Source organism: Cyprinodon variegatus, unplaced genomic scaffold (assembly GCF_000732505.1).
Source record: "Cyprinodon variegatus isolate N-32 unplaced genomic scaffold, C_variegatus-1.0 Scaffold16, whole genome shotgun sequence".
In the NCBI taxonomy this organism is placed as follows: domain Eukaryota; kingdom Metazoa; phylum Chordata; class Actinopteri; order Cyprinodontiformes; family Cyprinodontidae; genus Cyprinodon; species Cyprinodon variegatus.
Window position 1 is genome coordinate 110,231 of NW_015150469.1, and position 25,802 is coordinate 136,032.

General features: G+C 39.1%; 1 protein-coding gene across 1 annotated transcript in view; it reads left to right on the plus strand.

Moving 5' to 3' along the window:
• Nucleotides 1-25,802, plus strand: part of LOC107091914 (integrin alpha-5-like) — a 50,514-nt gene that overhangs the window by 12,847 nt on the left and 11,865 nt on the right. Inside the window, exons 2-24 of the mRNA XM_015386146.1 lie at nucleotides 951-1,081; nucleotides 7,515-7,615; nucleotides 8,431-8,554; nucleotides 8,647-8,708; nucleotides 8,785-8,830; nucleotides 8,915-9,040; nucleotides 9,118-9,162; nucleotides 9,305-9,348; nucleotides 9,545-9,601; nucleotides 11,649-11,701; nucleotides 11,812-12,020; nucleotides 12,437-12,628; nucleotides 12,721-12,766; nucleotides 13,095-13,208; nucleotides 15,432-15,487; nucleotides 15,864-16,021; nucleotides 16,172-16,309; nucleotides 19,073-19,140; nucleotides 21,343-21,493; nucleotides 21,579-21,671; nucleotides 23,991-24,070; nucleotides 24,173-24,253; nucleotides 24,353-24,458. Of these exons, the coding sequence (XP_015241632.1) occupies nucleotides 951-1,081; nucleotides 7,515-7,615; nucleotides 8,431-8,554; nucleotides 8,647-8,708; nucleotides 8,785-8,830; nucleotides 8,915-9,040; nucleotides 9,118-9,162; nucleotides 9,305-9,348; nucleotides 9,545-9,601; nucleotides 11,649-11,701; nucleotides 11,812-12,020; nucleotides 12,437-12,628; nucleotides 12,721-12,766; nucleotides 13,095-13,208; nucleotides 15,432-15,487; nucleotides 15,864-16,021; nucleotides 16,172-16,309; nucleotides 19,073-19,140; nucleotides 21,343-21,493; nucleotides 21,579-21,671; nucleotides 23,991-24,070; nucleotides 24,173-24,253; nucleotides 24,353-24,458 (2,281 nt within the window). The remainder of the gene's footprint in view (nucleotides 1-950; nucleotides 1,082-7,514; nucleotides 7,616-8,430; nucleotides 8,555-8,646; nucleotides 8,709-8,784; nucleotides 8,831-8,914; nucleotides 9,041-9,117; nucleotides 9,163-9,304; nucleotides 9,349-9,544; nucleotides 9,602-11,648; nucleotides 11,702-11,811; nucleotides 12,021-12,436; nucleotides 12,629-12,720; nucleotides 12,767-13,094; nucleotides 13,209-15,431; nucleotides 15,488-15,863; nucleotides 16,022-16,171; nucleotides 16,310-19,072; nucleotides 19,141-21,342; nucleotides 21,494-21,578; nucleotides 21,672-23,990; nucleotides 24,071-24,172; nucleotides 24,254-24,352; nucleotides 24,459-25,802) is intronic.

Genomic DNA, 25,802 nt, shown 5'->3' on the forward strand with positions numbered 1-25,802 from the left:
AGATGCTGGAATTAAGCACAATGTAAATCATGGTGCCTTTTTACAGATTCCTGAGCCATGCGTAGCTGTTATCCTCGAGGGGAGGATGCTAAGTTTAGCCCCAAAATAAACATTTGTATACTATTGGAAGATCCAGAGCAGGAATGGGCGGGTCTTTCCTGATTTTTAAGCCCCCCAGACAATGTCTGGTGCCAATGGTTCCTTTCCTCTGTTACCCACATGGAAAGAAGTGCGTCTGGTACTTGTTGGGTCAATTGTGTCCGCACTGACATCATCGCTGAGGCAGCCATTTTTTTTCATTCCTATCCTCGCCCAAATCTTGACTGAACACATTAACGTATCGTCAGTAACTTTTTACAAATCACTTTCATCTCTGAAATCCGTGCAGGATTGTTAATGCTCCCGGGCTCACTTGTAGACCCACCACCCTCTTAAGTATTGGAAGTGGTTGGCTGCCCTTCCTCTGCTCATATAGTAGAAATCCAAGGATAAAGTCTATAGCGTCCCAGCTGTAGAAACAAGAATGTGACTCCACTTAGCCGTTCTGCTCTCTTGTTTTTCTATTGAATCATGCCCCTCAGGAGAATGTGTGACCATGCAAGTGCATCTCCTTCTGCGTCTTTAAAAAGAAAAAAAGAAGTTGATGTGTGAGCGTCACATGTACACATGTGATAGCAACAGTTTCCAGTGACTGGTTGGGGTATATAAACACAAAGCTGAAACCTGTTAAAATGTTCTGCTTGTGTAAAAAATGAAACTGCACACCTCTCTCTGGGTTGTAAAATAGGCATGCTGCTTTCAGCGGATATGTCTGGAGGGCGACGGGAAATGGATGCCACACTAAGAGCAGCAGGCTTTAATGATGCTTTAATGTCATGTTTCTGATGTTTGAGATTTGTTATCTTTTAACATTTGTAAAAAAATAAATAAATTGTTTCTCTCCTCTCCAGTGCAAGCGTGGTTATTGGAGCCCCCAAGGCCAACACGAGCCAGACCGACGTCACAGAGGGAGGGTCTGTCTTCTACTGTCCGTGGAGCATCAGCGAAACAAACTGTCACACCATTGAATTTGATCCAAAAGGTAAGATTTATAACTGCTACACATGCAAGAACAACTTGTTATGTAGTCATTCGGTATGAGGATATAATGCAAATCACCTGGTCCTTTTTAGATTAATTAATTCAAATGTGACCTCAAGTTTACAAAAACACTCATCGGATTGAATTGAGTCATTGTTTATCAGGCAACGATGAAGTCAGAATAAAAAAGCTAAACGTACCCCCTCATCTAAACAGAAAAAAGCAATGATTATAAGATGTTTTCAGCATTATCACCCTCACACATCTCTGTAAGGAAAGTTCAGGCCCACATTTTGGGAAGTTGTTTCAGTTCATTAATATTTTGCAGATAATAATTTCTAAAACCTTTCTTCAAAGGTCTAAACAAAGCGTTTCAATCTGGTTGTTGCCTGCTCCGTGACTGAACCGCTGCAACACCTAGATTCTTATCTTTGTCAGCTATTCGCTCTTTGTGTTTTTGTGCTGCAGTTTGCCTAATGAAGTTGACTCTGGTAGGTTTGTGATGTAGTCAATCATCTATACTTTTAATTCATAGGAACAATTTTCCAGAAGTCTTTCAGTGGAATTATTTGCAAGTTTTTAAACACTAAAGACGAAAGGCTTCATGCTTTAACTGTTCCTAACAGTTGTTTTTCTAATTGTACTGGTACAATAAGATGGTTCTATGCTCATTCCACCATGAGCATATAACCATCAACTGGGGCTTATTACCAATTTTACAAATCTTTGATTAGCAAAAATTGATTTTAGCACATTTTTTTTTCATCTTAAAGATCTAAAGCTGACAGCAAAATACTTATTTTGCCTTCTGGATTATTTTTTTATATAAATATCAAAATATTAGTTGGAAAAAAAAATTAACTGTAAAGCTCTTTTTTCTATTATGGTTTTAATAGAAACTTGCCTTAACTTTGAGATATCCAAAGGACTAAAATTTCCTTTTCCAACATGATTTTTGACAGACTGAATTTTACTTGTTGGAAGGATAACTTAAGTAAAGTTGTTATGAATCTAGAAGGAGAATGCGATCCCACAATACGTTGCGGGCTGCAGTAATCATTTCCCTGTGGAGCGGCTTTTGCCTACATTGCTGATTTGGATACAGAGCTGTAGGAGAGAAGCAAAGTGCCTTAAAAATGGACCCTACAAAGGAGAATGCTAATTGGGTGTAACAAAAACAATTTGGATCCTGTTCAAAGGTTTCTCTATCTAAAAAACTGGATGTAGTCTTTACACTACCTGCTGCTGTTCTCAGAGGCTGATTTTGTTTATTATGAGGTTAGTGCAGCTGATGTTTGTACCTGTGAGGAATTCAGAAATATTCAGTCTTTGAGGACTCATTGACAAGGCAACAGTGGGTCCAGGACCTCTGACTTTTTTTGTTTTAAAGACAAAACTGTCATCATTTCAGAGGTATGCAAAGGGCATTCCTTCATCTCACAGGGATTTTCAGATTCTTTAGTGACACGTGTTTAAAATACGTTAAGCCTAAAAATGCCATGGAAACGCCCATGTGTGTTGGGATAGGTTTTGCTGTTTTTATTGTTAAATAATGATGGAGTATGTGTTGTTGATGGCAGACCTATATAATCATTAAACCTTGTAGGTCATTGTTCTTATTTTCAGGTACGTTTTGGTCGGGTTATCAAAGCTTTTAGTTTTTTCAGTTTCAAATTGTTTTTAATTTTTTTTTGCAATTTTGCTTATTTGTATTGGAACATAACACCTTAGGTAATGTTCTGAGCTTGTTAAAGTTTTGTTTTAATCTTGAGGTGATCAGATCATTTCCTCTTTGGATCAGTTGTCAGTCTTTGCCTCCAGTACAAACGTTGCCTTTATTTGTTCCTAATGTGGACTAGTCCTGCGTTTGTGCTTTTTGTAGCATCTATTTGGGTTGAAGAAGGATAATAGGGTGTTGAACAGTTTTTTTTGTGTGTGTGAATTACTTCCTCCGTCCTCCAGGTCATGTTTGTTTACTGGTTGCTTATCTCCATTGAACTCCTCGAGCGAGGTGACACAAATAGACCGAAACAAAGACATATCCTGTTTGTATGACAGGTGAAGGTAGCAAACGTCACAAAAGAGGTCCCTGTTCAGTCCAAATGCAACTTAAGGAAGTTTGGGAGGTTCTCAGATGGATTCATCTTTCACCTGACCGAGTCCCCATCAGTGCCTTTTTTATCACAACATAGACTTTTTAAACAAAAAAGTATGCAGATAAAAGGGTATTGTTCAAACTTTTAAAACATCAAACTTAACTTGTTAACTTCCAGTAAGAATTATGTATACAAGAGAGAAAAATCCCTCTGTTTCATAAGCTGAAATGAACTTCTTTTACTGAATCTATCAGGGCTTTTTCAGTTTCCTTGCATGTGTATCATGGTTGCTGGCCAAAGACCACAGGGAGTGATGTCATGCTCAAGCAGTAAGGCCTCAGAGTCAAGGTTTGTCCCCTGGGCTGTTGGAGTGTCCATATTTTCAAAAAGACTTTTAAGGGGAGCAGATTACACTCGCTGAGCCAGCTCTAACATCTGGATCATTGTATGAGCTGTCGTACAGCACTCAGTACACGGATAGCTGCATGGAAATGTGTCTATGACAAACAGCTGTTACACTTATGACATCCTCTGCTGCTGTTCACTCATTGGAGCTTTCCCTGAACCTTTTTTTCCATTGTTGGCTGTGACTACTTGAGCAAAACGAGGTCTTTGTGGATTTCTTTCACTACAAAAAGTGTTTGTTGCTTGATAGTGTAACCCTATCGGCTGATTTTATTACTGGGACTTTTCAGGTTTTGACAGACTAGCCCCCCGGTAGGTTGCATTTACCTGATAATTGGACGTTTTGGTTGAATGACAATCTTTCGGGGCCTTTTTACAATCCGCTCATAAAAGGTGTCTCTCTACTGCATGTCCAGGATATTTAAAAAAAGATGTTGCCAGAGGACCCCTTTCAGTGTGTTTGAGCTCTGACCTGCAGGCCACAGACCCTCTTAATTAGCCTAACTAATTGGGTCAAAGTGGTCAGAAGCCCCCACCCATCCACTTCCTCTTCCATGGAGATAAGAGGCTGTCCATGAATCTGAGAAAAGGAGAAGCAGCAGGGAGGTTGTTGAGGAGCACATGCAGAAAGAGAGGATCAGAGGGAGGGGATTGAGGAAATGGGGAGAAACCAGAGCCCCCTTCGCTCTGCTTCATCCACCTCCCCTTTTTTTGGTACTCCCACAGGGCCAGCTGATGTGATGAGTGAATTTGACCATTTGTCTTCCACCTCACTGACAAGCACAGAAATACACACTCTGACAATAAGAGGCTCTAACTCCACTAATGGCTATGTCCTCTCGCACGCAGTTTAAAGTAGAATGAGACCAGACCCCCTTGAGTCTTGCACTGGTCCTGGGAGAGACTGGCCTGGCACCATGTCACATCAGCACACTGTACTAACCCAGACTCACCAGAACAATGAGGGGGGCTGTTCAGTTCAGATTGCAATGGTTTTTGTCCAAGCATAGAATGGAGTGGGAATTTTATGATTAGATCAGGATAAAACTAACATAGAAACATGATAAAAATGTTATAAAATCTGCAGCATGATCTTATTTCTTTCCTAAGAGTATAATTTAAAAGCAGGGCGGTGCAGTGGTGCTGTAACTTTGATGCCTTGTAACAAGAAGGTTCTGTGTTTGATTCCTGAGATAGGGACTTTCTGCATAGAGGCAAGGTAACCTTGTAGAACGTTTCAGTGGCAAGATAATTAAAACTACTCTACATTAGGGAAAAAAGCGAATAATATTTTTTCATGAAAAAATAAAGGCACATAAATGTGTCTTTATGCCACATTTCAGTGGCATAAAGGCAACAGAAATAATTAAAGATAATCAAAGTATATCATTTGGATACAATGATTATGTAAAATGAGAAGAAAAATGTTTATTACAAAGTGAAAAGACAATAAATAATTAAGAAAATGGAACAAAAGTTGGACTGGAAACTTAACTAATAAATTATAGAGTTGGCATGTTCCCCCATGCATGTGTGGGTTCTCTCTGGGTACTCCAGTTTTCTTTATTGGGTCAAAGAACAAAATAATTATGCTTTGTTTTATAGCAATTTCCACAGGCAGGGGTCACAAATTGCTTCACTAATAGCAAAGTCGAGATTTTAGCTGCTTTTAAAAGTGTCTGTAGAGTCCAGGGATCGGAGAGAAAAATGAAGATTGTTCTACGGCTTTAAAGATCCATCTCTCTGGTTTTAAAAGAGGTTTAAGGAGCCATAAGCAGATTTTAGACTTAGACAAACTTTATTGTTATTTTGTATACTCATAGTGTATTCATAACAAAATATCTTTGCATAGTGCTTACAAATGTGTAATGATATTGCAGCTGGAGTAATATAAACATTACCAGTATAAAGTGCAGCAGTGATCAGAATGTAACCATGTAGGAGAAAAAGAAACCACTTTAAAATAATGGTGCAAAAGGGCATTAATATGAAAAGGTCCAGTGCAGCTTATAATATATAATATTTTTTTCAATAAAAGATCCTATTTAAAAGCATAAAATTTCAGCAATGTTGGTATTGCAAAAATAATGTTTTGACCTGAGGACCTCAGATTATTTGCCAAGGTGTCGGGCTGGATCAGATCAGTAACCTTACATGACTGTTAGATTGACCGGAGTCTTTAAATTACCCTTAGATGTGTGTTTGCACGGTTGCATGTCTCTGTGATGAAGTGGTGACCTGTCCAGGTCAGACATCGCCTTTCACCCGGATAATGCTGGAGACCAGTTCCCCATTACACCAACAGAGAGACGGTAGAAGATGGATTAACTAAACGATCTGTATTACTGCTGCTACATATTCATTTTCCCCTGGTAGCCAAGGTTTCTTCTCAGACTGTGGATTTTGATGTTATTTTAAGTGAGGGAGAAGTAGCAAGACCTTTTCAGCCAGCTGGCTGGCAATGCAAAGAAATGGTGATGTATGCTGATGCTCTTCAAATTGTGGATACTTTGGTGCTTTACCTGTGTGCCAATTTAAGGATCTTAAACTGTAGGAATGAAACGGTAACAAATGTTTGTCATATATAGTCGGTATAGGTGCAGTCGCCTCATTTAGTCATTTAATTTGCAGAGCTTAGCAAACAGCTCTGGTTTACCCTACTGCACTTCCCATGTACCCTGAAGCTCCTTTATTATCTCAAAGGGTTACACAATTACACCCCTGGTGCAACATAAGCAAAATATGTGTTATTTGTGACAATGTCTATGTACCATGGCTGCCATTTGAGAATTATTCTCTACCTTCTTTTTTTATCATGCAGCTAAAGACATGAGTAATAGCATGCATGGTGCTGTTCAAAGTTTATCTCCTGTCATGGCTAAAGTAGCTCTGAACACTGAGGCTTGGGCTGGCTGCCACCAGAGCTCAAAGTAGGAGGAAAACCCAGAGACGGGGATTACGCAGAAATGTAGTCTGGCCATTAAAAAGCGTTTTTAATATTTTGATCCAGGCGACAGAACACTGCCTGTAAGCACTGGAGAGAATTTTCCCGTGTCGAAATGGAGACTTGGGTAAGATGATGTAAGAAAAATGGAAAGGAAAAACAAAGACGGTGGTGAAAATGAAAACGGGTAATAGGAGAGTAAAGTGTGGCTGAAGAGAGATGAATGGGAAGTTAGTGTGAGGAAGCCTGGATAGAGCGTGTATGTTTTCCTTGGACCCCTCACTCAAGGCTGTTACCAAAGAAACACTCTTCCGAACTTCATCTTCAGCTCTAGGCTGCCTGTTTTGACTTGAGGACGACATGAAGAGTCGTCTGTTGAGTAGGACATCTTGTCCTATTTGTCCTCTTGTCCTACTCAACAGATCTCTCATCATGACCACAGAGGACAAATGTAGTGTCTATGAATCTTCTTCTTCGTCGTGGCGATGGGCATTCCTCCTTCCCTAATAAATTTGTTTGCATTTTCAGCTTTATTGTTGCACAAATGTAACATCTGTGTTCAGATGAAGCCATGTTTAAACCTGACTCCTGACACCATCTGTCATATCACCTGCCACTGTCAAAGTGGGAGATCGGATCAGTCTTACTGGCCAGGTGGCCAAACAGAGCAGAGTGTCAGCAGGGTCAAGACATGTCAGTCCAGTCTGGACCCAGCCAAGCAGAGATCCGTTCTGTCTCCTGAGCCAGGATGTGTTGGCAGACACTGACTTTACAAATTCTCATACAGTTAATCTTTGCATTGAAAAAAAAAGAAGAAAAATGTAACCGGAGTCAAAATTCCTGCTGTCTGCCAAATGCACAGATGTTTTCAGCAGTCTCTGAGAGGAAGGGGGAGGGATAATTAGGATAGCTGAGGTCCAGCTAAATGAATGCATGTTTTATCATCTTGTTATAACTTTGTGTCTTTCTCTTTATATCTGTTTCCCCAGGAGACCGCAGCAGCCGACTTAACGACACAATGCACCAGGTTGATTTCAAGTCCCACCAGTGGTTTGGCGCCACAGTGCGTTCTCATGGCGACACAATCCTGGTAAAGTGATCCCCCTTTTGTGAAGTGATTGTGGGTCGGGTAAAGTTTCTATTTCACTGCTTATTATTAAAACCAAGATTGCCTTTCCTGTTTTCCCTTGTTTGTTCTTCCTAAACCTACTTAAAGCTGAATCAAAACTGACAGGGCGGATAAAAATCTGCTCACCAATGCACAACCATTTAAAAACAATAGAAAGTATAAAATAGACATAAAGATTAAATTTAAATAAGAGGTTTGATTTTTATTTGATTCTATGATGCTATTTGTAGTGAGAAATATGTTTTGGATTTTGTTATTAGGGCCCATATTGTTCCCTTAATAAAATGATCTTTGTAAATAAGAATGTCTCATTGTTGAATACTGTGTGTTACAGTGAGTTCAAGTCGACCTTTCACACAGTATCTCAGTAAACCAACACTGTTAAAATCTGACATATTACATCAGCATTTAGCTTCCTGTCTTTATTATGTTTCTTTTTGTCCTGCCCTCTACCCTCAATGGGGATTTTCTGATTTCATCTCACTACAATCACAATCCTAAGGCTAGTTTGTTGGGGTTTTATGTGATATAATAAAACATATTGAAGATGCTGCATGTTTTTTGTTTTTTTAATGGTCTGGAAACTGGTGTAAATTGTCATCTCATTGTTACTCTGATACTTTAAAAAAAAATGCAGGGGAAAACGATCAGAAAACTTTTCTTTGAAAAATAGTCTAAAACAAGTCATGATAAATACAATTGAAAAAACTAAAGTCCACTCCATTCATCACTGCCTCTGACTCCTGACGTTCTCCTTGGCTATCTCTATAATCCAGGCTTGCGCCCCTCTCTACCATTGGAGGACCGAAAAGGATGAACCCCGTTCTGATGCCACTGGAACCTGCTACCTCTCAGTTCAGAACTTCACCAAATTTGTGGAGTATGCTCCCTGTCGGACAGGTAAAGGCATACATTGAACGTGACCTAAAAACAGGTGATTGGGAAAACAAACAAATCTTCCCAACATCATTTTTTCCCCCCTCGTATTTCAGAGCTCAGTGATGCAGGGGGTCAGGGTTACTGTCAGGGAGGATTCAGCGCTGACTTTACGACGGTAATAACCGTATCCGTGGTTACCATCTTTTCTCTATCTGCTGTTCTCACTTATGTAACACATGCTCTCTTTTCAGGATGGCAGAGTGGTTCTGGGCGGACCCGGTAGCTATTTCTGGCAAGGTAAACATCAGTTGTGTTGTACAGCTGTTCAACAACAAAACCGGAAAAGTTTCTTTATAGTTTTCCTCTGCTTTTGACCTCTAGGTCAGGTCATCTCCGCGGCCAAGGAGGAGATTATCAAAGCCTACTATCCAGGATATTTCATGCAGGCTGTAGAGGGTCAGGTTCAGACCAAACAGGTCCAACTTGTACACGATGACAGCTACCAAGGTAAAGGAGGTCACTAAACCTTGTGGTAGTTTTTAAGGTGAACATTAAGTCTGACGTCTTTCCTTTATGTCTTCCAGGTTACTCTGTAGCTGTTGGGGAATTCAGTGGGGATCAGGTGGAAGGTAGGTCACACTAACACATATCCTGGGATGATGCATTGGTTTAGCAATTCAAATAAGAAGTAATACAATGCTATTTGATATTTAATTGATCTTTTGTTTGAGTTGGCCTGTCTTTCAAATAAATCTTTGTTTATTCTCCTAGATTTTGTAACCGGTGTTCCAAAGGCAGTCATGCTTTATGGTTTGGTAAGAAAACTAAATCTATTTCATAATTTTTTTCTCTTTTATTAAATAGGTAGGAGTTCAGGGGTGTAATACTTCAACATAAACAGCCTGTGTATGTTTGTAAAAGTTGAAAAATGTCCTCTGCAGCAAATTCCCGATACAGCATACATTTTGACCCCATAGAAATGCTCACAATATTTGCTTTTTTTTGTTACAGGTGTCTATTTTGAACGGGTCAGATCTGAACACCGTAATGAACTTCACTGGTGAGCAGGTAAGTTCAAGGATTGTTTTTTTTTTTTTTGTTAAAGAAAAGAAATAACCCTAAAAGTGGATTTTACTGCTCCTTGCTGAGGTACCTATGCTACTTCAACCCTTTCACATTGTGTCCCATTAATGGCACCAATTTAATGTATTTCATAGGTGTTGTAATGTGACAGACAAACAGAAATTATAACATAGATGAAGTGAAAGAGAAATATATATATTTATTTTTTTTCCAAAATGTTTTCAAACAAAAAGTATTTGATCAATTGGTATTACTCACCCTTTATTCCAACATCCTTAACAAAAAATATAATGTAACTGGTTCTCTTCAGGACAGGGCTGGACGATTATTAATATTCGCAGTATAATTTTAATTAAATCCCCTTAATTAAAATCCTCCAGCCCTACTTTAGAAGTCCCCTAATTTATGAATAAAGAGTTAAAAATTGAATTCAGTATGAACCCAAACAGCTCAAAGATTAGAGAACATTACAGAACAAACACCATCATGAAGAAGCAGACCAGACGGGTCAGAGACGGAGAGTCGAGGTTCATCATGAGGTTATATTTTAAAACCATATACAAAGCTATGAACTTTTCATGGACCAATGATTTTCCATGATCTGATCATGGTTTATGGCACAACTGCAAAACTCTTTTGGCCGTCTAACTAAACTGGAACTCCAGACATCAAGTGGGTTCTACAATTCAAGACTTAATAACTAAAGAAAATCCATGATGACTCTAGAGGAGCTGCAAAGAGGCCACAGCTAAGCCGGGACTGGAAAACGTTTAATTAGGTGTGTTTCCATCAGATTTTTCTAATGCACATTTTGCATTAGAAATGCTTGATGGGAATTCCAAATTCAAAAAAACGTCCTAAAATTCATAGAACAGCTTTTGCTCTCACTTAAGGTGGTTTTTGTCTTCTGCGGTGAAAGGTTAATGAGCAAAAGAGGAGATGGAAACACATTTTTTCAAACAGCTCAAGTAGACATGGCTGGAAGCAACATCGCCGTTACTAGCTGACATTTTAACACAAGAACAACTCGCCTGATGGCAATGCATTCATTAAAAATGTTCCTGCATTACTAATCTGTGGTCAGTGCTAGATTGCAGCCTCTACCAACCCTTTAACTACAGCCACGCGTCAGGACGTGATGTGGGTGACGACGTTGGACGACATTACGCTTAATTAATTTTCTTTAAACCAAATGGAAACACCACAAAATCTATTTTCATTTTTCAAACTTTTAAAAGGGTGCTTAAAATTTGAATTTAAGTTGGATGGAAACATGGCTATAAAGACTTTATTTTTATAGTGATTTAAAATACAACCTAATTGGCCAATATGCTTTAAACAACCTACAAGCTAATAAAATGGAAAGAAATGCAAAATATAACAAATTAAAATAAAACAAGTGCATTAGAGAACATATGACAAATATAACAAAAAAAGTCCTGGTTCAGGTTAGCAAAAAGACTTTTAAAGGAAAGAGTAAGAATGTGTTTTGGTCAGATGCAACCAACCTGGACCTTTTTGTTCAGCCTGAACACAACAAACCCTCTTTAAAACACAGTGGTAGCTTTTTTGTAGCAGGAACAAGGAAGCTTGTCAAAATACGCAGCCCTGTTAATATCTGTATTGCTTTTCTTTAAACCATGTAATGATTGCCTTCCAATTCGGAATCTGTTATCTATGACATTAAATCCCAATAAGCTGCTTCAAATTTTGCAGCAGCTTATTCTAGCAATGAATGTAGAACCAGCTGGATCAAATTTTGTTTTGTGACTAGAATAACACTGAGCCTGTTACAGCTGGCATGATTACTGAATAAGTAAAATCAGATTAAAATTTTATAAACTTTTTTTTGTGAGTGCTCAGAATTATGGTATATGGAAATAAAAATGAACCTGAAAAGCCCATTAATTAAGTTGAACCTGCAAAACACATTAAGCCTTTATATTTTTGTAGATCCTCTTGTTAAAATAAGGGAAAACCCAAGTAAACAAAAAGAATCCGGCTTTAGCTAACTGCTGTTTTTTCTTCATAGATGGGATCATATTTTGGCTATGCTGTGGCAACGACAGACATTAACAGTGATGGGTGAGTAGAACCAGTCTAGACCGGATGCTTCTGAACTTCCTCAGTGATACTTTCAAGCGTCTGTCTCCAAGTTTTAATAACTGCTGACTTTCTACTTTTCATTCTTGCAGGATGGTTGATCTGTTGGTGGGAGCTCCCATGTTCATGGTCCGAGACTCTGATGGTCGACTGGAAGAGATGGGGCGGGTTTACACTTACCTGCAGAGGAGCCCCTTAAACCTGGAGATCCACAAACCTAGCCTGACAGGCAGCGAAGTGTTTGGGAGATTTGGCAGCACTATCGCACCACTGGGAGACTTGAACCAGGACGGTTTTAATGGTAAGAGGGGAACTGACTACATCCAGCTCAAAGAATATACACCCGCTTATAAATTCCCTCTACTTTTCTGCAAGTTAAGATGTCTTCATATTGTTTAACATTTTGACAAATTGTATAATCTGTTCCTCTGCTCTGTGAATTCCCCAACAATGAGCTTTTATTTTCTTATATGACCTCAGTCCGATATTACACCCACTGCCATATTATAGGAAATGGCAGGGTCATGACCGCAACTTTTCCATTCTGACTCATTCATCCCCTTTCATTGTTCACATGAGTTTGAATTATTGGTGAAGTTTGTGTTTTTCAGTTACTGGAACACTGATTCAGTCTAACCAGATGATATATTTGGTGACGTTTTTCCCCTTTTGTGGAAAAGAGCTCATCTTTGTCTGAACGTTTTCCTTTTTTGGTAGATGTGGCCATAAGCTGTCCATTTGGAGGTGATGATCGGCAGGGACTGGTCTACATCTATAATGGATACTCAGAGGGCCTCAGGGAAAAGCCATCTCAGGTGATCGTAGGCCAGTGGGCTACTGGTGCTCTTCCTGCCAGCTTTGGTTTTGCCCTCAGAGGAGCTCAAGACCTGGACATGAATGGATATCCTGGTAAGACTGTTCTATGTCTAGATTTACATAATAGTTACTTTAATTAGTTTTGAATGTATGATTTTAACCCTTGTTCTTTTCTATTTTTCCAGATCTCATTGTTGGAGCCTTTGGTGTTAATAAAGCAGTACTCTATAGGTATGTTTTTATTGAGCATCTATGTAATATTGTTGCGTGTCCTTGTTATATTTATCCTTGCAATCCTAAGTTAAATATATGCTGAATATATTAAAAGCGTTAATAGTTTTTTGTATTTTCTAAAAGAGAAAAGGAAAATCTGAGAAGGTTTAAAGCACCCTTGGAGCATTTTAAGTTAGAAATAAGATGGGAAACATTCTGGTGATATTTGTTTTAGATATTTTCCTGATCTAAAAAGAGTGGAAATTTTAACTTGATCAATCTAAAGCAATCCTTGATATCTAATGACTGACTTCTTTTTTTTTTATTATTCCAATTTCATCTGAAGAGCTCGACCAATTGTCACGGCCAGCGCCTCCTTGGTAGTTTCCCCCACAATGATCAACCCTGAAGAGAAAACCTGCACAATCACTAATGGAAACTCTAGCATTTATGTATCTTGGTGAGTGTCGAACTTGTCCTGAGCTAAACTTTTTGTACCCTGTGACTCTGCTGTCTTCTGTTTGACCTGAATTTTCTGGAAGCCCCCCCACCCCCAGAAAAGATGAGCTTTTCCATTTCCCCTCTTACATAAACACTGTTATCCATTTAGAAGGGTTCTGATAAGCAAAATCCTTTATGACAACTGATCTAGAGCTGCTCTGTGCTTTATTTGACCTATTTTCTCAATGCCTCCGTATCTCATCCTTTCAGTTGGAAAGTGGAGAAATAACATGCTGAATAGAAGCTTTGTTAGCCGTTTTTTGGCCTCCTCCTAATGTGCACAGTTCTGCTCCAGAAACGGGGAGAGGAAACAGATGACGGTTGCTCACTGCTCAGCATGGTTGACGCCGCACTCGTGGGTCTGCCTTTTCACCCCGCCTTTCTCCACATCCTGATTCATAAAGGAAACTCTTGTATACACATATGTCTTGATTATGCTACGTTGCCTGGCGATGAGGAGTTTTCGGTGGGGGTTAAAGGAGAGCAGAGGGGATAATGGGAAGGAGGTCGGGCGGGGAGGGGCTAGGAGGTTTTTGCAGTTGGTTTGAATGAGATATTGTTTGGTGGTGGAACACAGCTGGGAAACATCAGGACACATAGACTCCTGTGAGCTTGCTCTCAGTTGTACAGACACAGGAGCGTATAAGTGAAGTTATTGCTACTCCCCAAAAGAAGGCTTTGTATTTCCTTCGCCTTATTCTCTCATTTTTCATCTCCATTTGAACATGACTCCCATTTTTTCCACTGCTTTGCAAAAGCATCCACATCCTTTAAATGCTTCCATATTTTTTCTTCCATTAGACGAAAAAAAACATAATGAATTTTATTGGGATTTTATGTGATGACGTAAGAAGAATGATTCAGCGAAGAGAAAAAAAAATTAAATATATTAGTGTTTTGCATTTTGATGCTCCTAAATAAATTGTCTTCAAAAGTCACCAGTTTAGTAAATAAAGTCCACCTTTGTTTAAGGTAGTTATATGAGAGAAGCTGAAACATGACTGGTTAATCTAGTTGAAAATGGAAAGAAAATGGCTGCAAATCAACAGTGCTCTTCTAAACAGACAAATCTAGCAAGGAGAGCAGGAATAGGAATGTGATCCATGCTTACTCTGGAGGAGCTGTAGAGATCTGTAGCTCAGGAGAATCATTTAACAGGATCAGGGTTAATCATGTGTTTAAATCCAGCCTTTATGGAAGAGTTATGAGAAGAAAGATGTTGAAAAAGTAATGATTTTTACTTGAAAGTTTGCAAATTGTGGGATATAGAAAACACATGGATCTTGTGTACATCAATCTGCACACGTCATCCACAAGGCAAAAGTTTTCATCAATAAGTTTCTGATAAGAGTTGATGGGGAAAATGTATACCACAAAATACAGTGCAACCATAGAAGCTGAGCTTGACATGTTTTGCTAAAAACTCAGTCTCTAGATATTTAAGGCTGGTAACAATATGCAGGAAAAGGTGGAAAAGTTATATTGATGAAAGCTGAATGCACATCGATGCCAATCTACCTCACAGCTGCGGATCTCTTTTTCTTGGTTGATCATATAACATCCCAGTAAAACAAGTTTTTCTGATGGGAATAAATGTGGAAAAGTTAAATGAGGATATTCAGGAAGGAGTGTTTTCCCAGGTTCCCTGCTGGACTTTGGTCTTTGTTTGGCTTGTATAGGGTTATCAGTTAAAGGAGGTGGAGGGGGGTCAGCTGCAGATTTGGACAGCAGCAGAAGCATGTTGTGAAGCTGATGTCATGGGAGAGGCCTACAGGCTTAGACAGACGGCCACTGACTGGTCAGCACTGAAACCTGAGTCTTTGCTCAATTTCACCCCTCTTAACTCTGCTGCTGCTCTCTGTGTGTCGGATGGTGGTTTTGGTGGAAACGGAGACCCTGTGCTTTATCAGCCCAGCTGGCGAGAGTGGTCACATGCCAGCTCCGTCTCATAACACTGAAATATTTCTCACGTTATTCGTTGCATTCCCAGTATTCCCTGACACCGTGTGATTTGAACCCTGAGAGAAGTTGACAAAAGATAAATGGGAAAAAGTGAGGAAATTAGAGAGCAACTTAAAAGCAAGCTGTTTGTCTTGTGTGTGCTGTATGTTTAACCCGAATCTTTTTCATGAGTAAATTTGCCTTTGTTATGAAACCTTTGATTTATTTGTGTCTAAAACAGCGTCAATCTGAGTTACTGCATAACCGCTGATGGGAAACACCTACCGGCCGATCTAGGTGAGCCAATTTTCCACATCTGTACTTTATTACAAGAACGTAAGCTGTCAACTGGCTACTAATGTTAGCTTTTGAGATCCATAACAGTGACACACAGTTTTGACAGAAACTATAGATCTCTGGATTGTTTTTCTGGCAGTGTTTAATTGCCAACTGTTTTCTGCATTCAATCACTTTTCTTATCATTCGTTATTATCTCTAATTACCCTGTCCTCCAAGCGCAGATGCTCTCCCTGCCTCTTTGTTTAAGTTACATCGGTTACATTGCATGCGCCTCAAAGAATTTACAGAGGGCTTTTTTTTTCAGACTTGTCATTAGATGAGTTGAGAGCATTCATCATCCAATGAATGCCTGTTTGTGTGCTCTGTGTTTCAGACTTCCAGGTGGAGGTGCAGCTTGACAGCCACAAGCACAAGCAAAAAGGTGCTGTGAAGAGGGCTCTGTTCCTGGATTCCCAGCAGCCTTTGCTTCAGAAAAGTCTGAGAGTTCGCCGTGGGAAGCGTCTGTGCGACCAAAAGAAGATCTATCTAAGAGTATGTCATCTTTTACCTAATGAATAAAATACATTTGTGACTTAATTGTACCAAAAACAACCCTCTAGAAGATTTTCTTTGTTTTCCTTTTTTCTTCATTTCAAGTGGGTGTTTATGTAAACTCTGCCATGTGTTTTTTTTTACTTGTAGGATGAGAAAGAATTTAGGGATAAACTTTCCTCCATTTATGTGGCCTTGAACTTCAGCTTGGACCCAAAAGCTGCCGCCGACTCCCGTGGGCTGCGGCCCATCCTCAACTACCAGACCACCAACGTTATTGAGCAGAAGGTACTTTGACATAATGTCAAGTTGCTTTATCTTCTGGCAGCACGGTTAAAGAGACACTCTGTGCTGGTTAAGGCATTTAATATCAGTGAGTCAGAACACAATCTCAGAGCCATTTATATTTTAAAGCAAGCCAATCAAACACCGTTTAGTTTTTTAGAGCAGGCCACAATGTAAAAAAACACGAGGGATCAATTGCTGTTAAACCAGCGCTTTACGGTACATGGACCCACATAAACCATGTGACTGGTTAAAAGAAATAAAAATACAGCAGGAAGATGGGCGACAGTCAACTTATATGTATGATTTTTAAGAATCCAACCTTATTAATTTTAAACTTAAGCTTTTGTTTTGCAGAGCTTCAACAACCAGTTTGACGCATTAGACTATAACAAGATTAGATTTTAACAGTATTTTAGTGAAATAATCTATTCATTATCTTTATAATGGGCAGGTTTGATCATTTTGAGTCATTTAGATTTTGAATCAGAGATGACCAATTTTAAGGTTCCCCCCAAAAAAAGTTCCCTAATGAGGTCCCTCATTAAGCATTGACAGGAAGCTCTGAGGCAGATGACTACTTCAGTGTCATTAGCTGCTAAGGGTCAGCCAGTCAAGAATATTGGGTACAGCAGGGAAAAGCTTACCTTGCCAGAAAGATCACTTGTGGGACTTGTGAATTGCATGCATGGAGCAAAGGCTGTGTTGGCAATGTAGACTTCTTATTTCCACTCAGAACGCATCAAGCAAAGATTAGCGTTAGGGACTTTGTTTGACAAACTAACCCTAACCCTTTCACAAAATGTTTTGTTATGAAATCCAGTTTTGCCATACACCTCATTTTCTGTCTTAATTAGGAAGATAAAACAACAACGAAAAAAGCTTCCAACTGGAGTTTTACATTTTACGGTTTATGGCCTTACACCATTTTAGTTGGTTGGTGGTTGTGGTTCAGCAAACTAAATAAGTGTTCAATTCACCACTAGTTTAATGCTAGTTCATCATCTCAATCAGTTCAATGGAATACAAAAAGGAAAGAAAAAAAAAACTGAATAAAATGGAAAAATGTTTCCACTTTGAAGAAGACCACATCATGTAAATTTGCCCCCTGGTCAAAGTCTTTGTGATTTTGAAATGTTTGAAGTGCCGTCAGAGCATGCATTTTCTACAGCCATGTTGAAATATGCACAAAACAAATCCAGGATTAACAATTTGAATGGAAGGAAATAGTAATGTAGCTGCCATCATCACAGTAAAAATGTTTTTGTTTAAGCCCCTTTTCTGGATAAAATGGTGTCTGACTTTTTCCCTGTTGGTCTCTTTCACAGATGTCTCTTCTAGATATCAAAGCAATTTGTCCTGTAACAGATGTGGTCTGTTTTTGAACTAAAACCTTGAGACAAACCGGAGCTGTAACTCTAATCTTGAACCTGTGAAAAAAAAAAAAAAAAAAAAAAAAAACAACAAAAACCCCAACCCGTTTTATACAAACAGTAAACCTGATCCGTGTCTGTATGTGTGCATAGAAGCAAATAGTTTCAGACTGCCAGCAGGCTTCATTTATCTTGCCTTCTTTTGTGTCCATGCGTAAACACTGAGGAGTGACCATTACACCGCAGCCTTGGATTAGATCAGACACACGATGCTCTATTGATTTCTGCTTATGTTCTGAGAATGTGTGGCCGGCTTTTAGACGCTGCGCTCCTCTGTGCCAAGTACTTTTCAAACTGGAGGGAGAATTAGAGATCTTCTTGGAGCACTTTCTCTCTCACCCTAACATTCTCCACATGTCGGTCTGAAAGAGTTATAGCTTTAGGAGACATCTACTAATTTATATTTGTTGCTTTTTTTATATTTATTTTTTTTTGGGTGGGAGGAGATCTGGAAGTGATTAAAATTGTGCATCAGTGCATTCTCTGTGATAATGCTGATGCTGAGTTGTTTTGATGGTGCTGTAAAATTGGCTTACTTTAACAACCGAGACTAGTCAAGGAGCTCACATATGGCTCCTTAGCAAAGCGGTTAAAGTAGTGTTCACAATTAGAGCCCCCAGGATTGGGTGATAAAAAGATGGGAACTTTTCCATCTGTAATCCATCCTACATTTCTATTTATTGTCCTCATGGTCATGAGGATCTTTACACTGTCAGTCAATGGTGGGTTGCAATTTGGCACTCCGCAGGGCTCACCCCTGCCACCGCCTTGCCACACGTTCAGCGGTCGCCCAATCATTTGGCTGTGTTTCTCCTCCTTTCTTGTCTTTCCCTCAGCTGTAATTTCTGAAGCCTCACTCCTGTTTTCATGTCAACAAAGATATCTTGTGTCCTAGAGCGTCCTCTAAGTTGAAGGATCCCTGCTGCCCCCCTTCTATATTATCATATGCGGCGGTTAGCTGGGTGGTGTAAGCGTGGTTTACCACATGAAGCTGTGATGTGGGACACGGGTGAGAGCTGGCAGCTGTGCGCTTAGGATCGTCTCTGGCCTGCGCTTCACCCTGATACCTGCTCCTTGTTTCCACGACAGTCCTATGATCTAGGACTGCTTATGTAAAGGACTGCCTGAGCTGCCATCCAGGTGTTCTTTGGTTTCTGAACGACAGACGGTGGAATGTGTTAGTCATGCCGCATGTTGCGTCCTGCTGCACAGGTTCTATTTACTGAAGTGGGATTTATTTTGAGTTCTCTGTACATGTTGAATGAGTCAGAGCTCGTCTCAGTCAGCAGCTACATTAAATTAAAGCTTTATCACCTATTTCTGTATCTTTCAGGCTCAGATATTGTTGGACTGCGGAGAGGACAACATCTGTGTTCCTGACTTGAAGCTGGCCGCCCATAGGTCAGTTCATCCATGTGTTTTTCTTAAAATCTAACCCTAAACATGTAATTTTCCCATAAATCAATCTTCACAGAAAAACCTAGCAGAAGTAATCATACCCATTGTATTTTCTAACTTGTCACATTATATCCACAAATTCAATTTACTCTGTGATTCTGTCAGATAAAACAACCCAATGTAGTGCATAATTGTGAAGTTAAAAATAGTATACACATTAAAGAGGTATGTCTCCACCATCTTTAGAGCTAGAGACTGAGGCGGTTTTTTTGTTTTGTTTGCTTTTCGCCAATTCTTCTTTATAAAAGAAACAATACTGTGGAGAGAGACTGTCCAAATGTCAGTTTTCCCAAAGCTCCTTAATCAGATTTGGATCTGGACTTTAACTCGGCCGTTCTAACACATAAATATGCTGGAATCTAAACCAGCTTTGCTGGATTTTCCTGCTGGAACTTAGAAAGTCCTTTTCACTCTCAAGTCAAGTCAGATCCAGAAATTTGCTCATTAACTCTGATCAGCCTTTTTTCCTAAATAAATGCGATGGTGTTTGAAACGTTGGTCTCATCCAACCAGAACATTGTCTTCCTTAAGATTACTGTGTGTTATGGCCTTTGGCAAACAGCAAAGAAGGCCGCTTATGGCTTTCTTCTCATCGCCTTTTTATAAAAGCCAGATTTGTGAACTTAAAGTTGTCTTGTCCACAGATTCTCCCTTCAAGGGCCTCTTTTTTTTTTTTGACTGTCTCCATTCTTGACTTGTAGATTTAAGAGGGGTCCATTTTCTGATAGACTTATCTATCGTAATGTTATTCTCTTTGGCTTTTCAGACGATGGATTAAACAACCCTCCAAGATGTTTAAAGCTTAAAATATCATTTTATAACCAAATGTTTAAATCCTCCACTTTATCTGACCTACCTGCTGTGTTCTTTGGCTTAACGTGATGGCAGGGTTTTGTTTGGCGGCTTTCAGCCTGAATGCATGCCACGTCCTCTAGATTATTTGTTCAAGATTTTTAAACATCTTGCCTTTCTTTCCCTTCAGTTATGCACTATTTCAGGATGATTTTTCTGAAGTATCTAGTTATAACTTGATAAAATGTGAAAAAGTTCATGGGCTGTGCTTTGTAGACTCTAAACAAGGTCTCCTGCCCTAAATTCTTCACCTGTCCAAAATGCAGCTGCAATGACATTAACTGTAGATGCAGCTGTTTTTTGTTTCTTTAATATGCCAGAAAATGAGTTTTTAATGGTCATGACATTATACAGTTGTGTCACGCCATACCATAAAAACAACAAGTTCCACTTTTCACCCTTCAGCAAACAGAAGTTGACAGGAGAGATAAAGGAGTGTGTTTGGATAGCTGTTTACCAGAAAGCAACCAAGAAATCTGTTTGCATTTTTCTCAGAAATAACTGCCTCCTCGATGCTCCCTTCTCTGCTCTGTCATTTTGATCTCACATTCCTATATTTATCTCCCATCTGCACGTATGGCTGGATATGTAATAATCTATAGGCGAGGGTGATTAGTACAATTCAAACAACCTCTTGTTGTTTCTGTTTGGAGTAAATCACGCAAACTTAATGGAAGTCAAGAGTAACTGACAGGATGACAAAGATTTAGTGAAGTTTGTGGTATAAAGTATTTGCTCTTTCCTTGGATGTTGTTTTTACATGTTCTGCAGACAGATCAAATAACCTTTTGGACGAGGATCTGTTACAGAAGCTTTAGGGGTTTTGGTGTTTTTAGCTGTCAGCTTTTATTTGGTTTTTATAGTGAGATACCAGCTGATTGGACTCAGACTATGGTTGAAGCTTCGGCTAGCAGAGGATCAGATGTTTTTATTTATGAGAGGAGGCTGTAATAAGAAAAGCTTTTGCTCCCCCTCCAATTTTCACAGTTTGAAACCATGACTGATGGGAGAAGGGAGGGAGTGAAAGTGAGGAATAGCAGTTGCTTTTTTGGGTTTCATGCATAATTTTATCACTACAACATAAAAAATAATTGAATGTAGTTAGATGAATTTATTTGATAATAATTTTTCATGCTGCTTGCAAAGCCTTTAAACTCATCTAAAACCAAACATACTTTGTATAGATGTTCCTTTACATTCTTATGAGCCTTACCATACCCCTGCTTATTCCCGTGACCAGTTCAATGACTGATCCCAGCAGTCATTTTGTTTTTCCTCTCTTTGGGCCCTCAGTGACAGGAAGGAAGTCTACCTCGGCGATGACAACTCGCTGACCTTATTTTTCAACGCCAGGAATGAGGGTGAGGGAGGGGCGTATGAGGCAGAGCTGTATGTGGCATTGCCCCCTGAGGCAGATTATAGCGGTATTGCCCGTAACAATGAGGTGAGAGGGAAACACTTAAAAAAATTATTGCTAGAGTTAACCTTCAAAACTTTCTGAGAGTAATGGCTTGTCTTTGTTTCTTCAGAGCCTCACTCAACTTACCTGCAGCTATGAGACCGAGAACCAGACCCGGTACCTCAGCTGTGATCTGGGCAACCCAATGAAGGCTGGCACCGATGTAAGACCATTCTTCTCTTTTCAGAACTTTATCATTTTAATCCTATATACAGGCATGGTAAAGAGCAAGTACATCCTGTTTCACACATTATAAGTGAATGAAGTGTGCAAAAATACAATAAATTGTCCACCTTGGCTTAAGTCAAGTCTGCTGACCTGAAAAACAACTATATAAGTAAAGGTAATTTACCATTATTTGTAACAGAATGAAGCCAAATTGAAGAAAAAAAGCCAGAGAACTACCAATAATTCAAAAACCCATAGTTAACTTCCACTGTTTATGTAAGGCTGCCTTGTTGTTGTTTTTTTAGCCATTATGTACATTGTGTTGGTGATTTGTTTAGAATCATTGTCATGTTGAGTGACTAAATTTAGGTCAAGCGTCAGCTGTCTTTTAACTGGGCTAACATTTGACCACAGAATACAGAACTGTGGTTTACCGAGGAGTTTAAGGGGTGACTTACTTGTTGCAAAGGGCCCATGTCCTGTAGCTGACAAACATGCCCAAATCATCCACCATTCACTAACTTGCTTGTTTGAATTATATTATTTTACCTTTTGATTTTCATTTGCCAAATATTGTGATATGTATAAGAAGTTTACATCTTAACTTTTGTCTAATCGGTTACAAAGAAGTTGTTCCAAGAAAACTTTCTGGTAAATCTGAAAGACTTAGCCTAGTAAACTAGCCCCACCTGCCAGCGGCCAAAATCATTTTTGCCTCGAGTGGTCTATCCTCAATCAATGCCCCAGGCCCTAGAACTGGCGGCCAAGCACAACGCAAAGATTTGTTCTGAATTTGGTACGGTCAGTTTTAGACCATTTATTGAATACCCATGGAGTAAAGACTCAGTTATGCTTGATGCACATAGGTGTACATGTCCTCGTTTTTTTTTTTTTAGACTGTGCAATTTTTCCCCATTACCCAAATATTCTGGCCTACTACCGGCAAGCTTACAACACCACACAACATGCAAAGTAGAAAACAAACCAACATTTTCAAAGCCTCTTCTTGTTATCCAAGAGTGACGGTTATTTATTAAGAGTTTTTTGCAATCTGTTGATTGTGGTAATAATTATGAGCCAAATCATAAGATGTCTCTAGATGTTTATTTTTTTCAAAACCTTGCAAGTAGAAGGTGTCGCTCCTCCAACATGTTTTTACGGCAGAGCTGTTTGAGGGGATACAAAGTTTCCTAGTGGCACTGTGCAGAAAAATCAGGCCGGATGAAGGGGCATGGCTGCTAAAACGATGTAATCTGACTGTACTGACGTGTCGAGCAGAAACCAGGATTTAGCCATTCTGGCTAACCAGGCTACTATATTAAGATTAAGCACTTGTTTGTTTTTATGTAATATCTCTCACTACTGCATATTCAGACCATGGATTGAATTTGCTTAAACATCCAAAACAGGAATCATCATAAGCTGTATTAATTGGTCTTCAGCTAGTGATTAATTAATCTCACATACTTTATCATTATGGAGCTCAAACAGTCAAATATTGTTTCTTTAAGATTATTTTTGCCGGCTTTGCTTCCTGTGCGTTAACAAATGTATGCATACCAAAGCTGGGCAAACTCCTGCTTTGTTCTGACTGGTTGTTCATCTGCGTTTAGTTAACAGCATCTGGCTGCTACTTTCCCTCTTAAATCCAGTGGGAGGAGGATAGATGTGCTGAGCTTCTTACATTATATATCTTTTAATGTGGTTTATAAGTGGAATCTGTGGTGTGATCTTTATGACTGCAGCAAAGAGTTTGAATGTTGCACTATACTTTATGGCATGTATCATCATAATATTAATTCATAAATTGCTGATGCTAGTAGAATACATTGTTTTGATGGGGCGTTGAATATCGCAGGAAATATTGGCTAATGTCAGGAAATGTGTGACTTCCTGTCACACATTGCTATTGCAAGCAAAGATCCCCGCAGGGAAAATGGTCTCTGTAGTGACCAAGTTACAGTTTGGTACATAATTACAGGACATTAGAGGAAGACTGATAGTGACAATATGATTGTTACTTTCAAAACAAGATAATTTTTTTCTTAGAATCTTCAGGGCTATTGTTAAACACAAAGATTTTGATTTTTTTCTAGGTGTTTGCAATAGATCTAGATTTGCTTGTTAGTAGGTTAACATGGTCTGAGAGCCCTTTGTTCTGAAAGCAAAGGTTTTCTTAGATTCAACACTTCTTCTGAGGGGTATGGCATATTTTTAAAAGCACTTACCAAGAACTGCCATAAGTAAAGTACTTGATATGTTTTGAATCTGTTTGTGGATTATGATCTTGATGTTTTGAATTCTACCTTTGCAGCTCTGGGCAGGTTTGCGTTTCACAGTTCCACGTTTAAGAGATGCACAGAAAACTGTCCAGTTTTACCTCCAGATACGCAGGTACATGTTGAACATCTTGTATTTCTACTATTTTCTGATTCAGATTTATAAATTTTGGATCTACCATTAGGTTATTTTAATGTTTCCTCTTTGTTTTCACAGTAAAAATGAGAATAACTCTCAAAGTGAAGTTGTCTACTACAACCCAGAGGTGGTGGTCCAGGCTGATGTTATTCTGCAGGGGTAAGTTCAGCATTAAAGCTTCTCTCGTTTGAACTTCTGAGACTTTATTTAGTGTTCAGACCCTCCCTGCCCTCACTTCTGCCTCCTTTTCTTTTCAAGTGTGTCTCGACCAGATAAGGTCTTCTTTCCACCGGCCAACTGGAAAGCGCCCAAAAACTATGTGGTGGAGCAGGACGTCGGGCCTGTCGTGGAACACGTTTATGAGGTAATCAGCGGCTCTCTTATCTTTACATACTCATTGGAAATAACATGGATTGGGCTTGTTTGTAAAAAAAGAGCAAGAAAGAAAAATGGATACCAGATTGCCCAAATATTTTCTCTAGCATCAATTTAAACATAAGAGAATCAGATAGGAATTCCTTAGCAATCAGTTTTGACTTTGCCTGGATATAAGAAAATATTTAATAGTACAACCCGATTATTCCTCTGGCTGTTAAAGAGGTATTGAACTCTTATTATGCATTCAGACCAAATGCTTTTTGCACTTCAAAAACACGTTCAGCTCCTCAGCTTGGATGCTTCTGCAGCAAGTGCTCTGCTGCCCTCTGGGAAGACGCTTTGAAGCATCCGATGCAGGTGCAGCAGATTCCAAAACAGCTTCCTCCCCACTGCCATTAGAAAGCTGAAAGTTGTGAATAAACCAGACGAGGGAAGAAAAAAATAACCTCTGAATGTTGGAAAAACCTTAAATCATATCTCAGTTATGTTTACATTTAATCACTATGTTTACATGTTATCACTGCTGCACTTTAAGAAATGGAAATGTCTTGAGAGTGCTAGGAAATCACTCTGAAGCCCTCCAGGCTGTTAGGGATTTCAAACCGCCGTTCTTAGTTGCTGTAAGTTAATATTAATAATCTTTTTTACTATCTGAATTAAAAATTTTATATTTGTCTTTCGCATGTATCATTATTTTTAATGTGGGTATTTGTAAACTCTATCTTTACAGTTCAGGGAGAAAACGTTTTAGTGGAGTATTGATGTGTAGAGAATTCTCTTTTCCTTGTACAAGAAAAATCCATTCTCATGGATTTTTAAATCCATAGGGGCTTAACCTCTTCATATATACTCATTTTCAAGTTTTATGCTGCTCTACAGAGGTCTTGTATGTAGTCTCTGTCGCCCAGACAGCTCCTGGATCGTTTTTTCTGATTGGCTGACAGCAGCTTCCAGCTGCTAAACTTCAGATTTCCCAACTCTTGCATCTGCTGCTTTGGATACTTGAACGCTTAAAATCTACTGCTGTCAACACCAGAAAAGCTTCTACTCCTAACATTGTGCTGCTGCACCTCTCAACCCTCCTTAGTGTCATCTCTTAGAGACATTGGGTGTAAACCAGATGCCCTGATGCTCAAAATGTGTTTAATGTGAACACACAATTGAACATGACCTTCAAAAGCATTTAAAAGGCACTGTCTTTTTTTTTTTTTTGTGGAGCAATTTATTGTTGAAATATAGATTATACCAGATAGAATTTGTAGAACTAAAAACAAAGAGCAGTAATAGACTACTTTCAGTTTATAGCAAATGTTTGACATAACATTGTTAC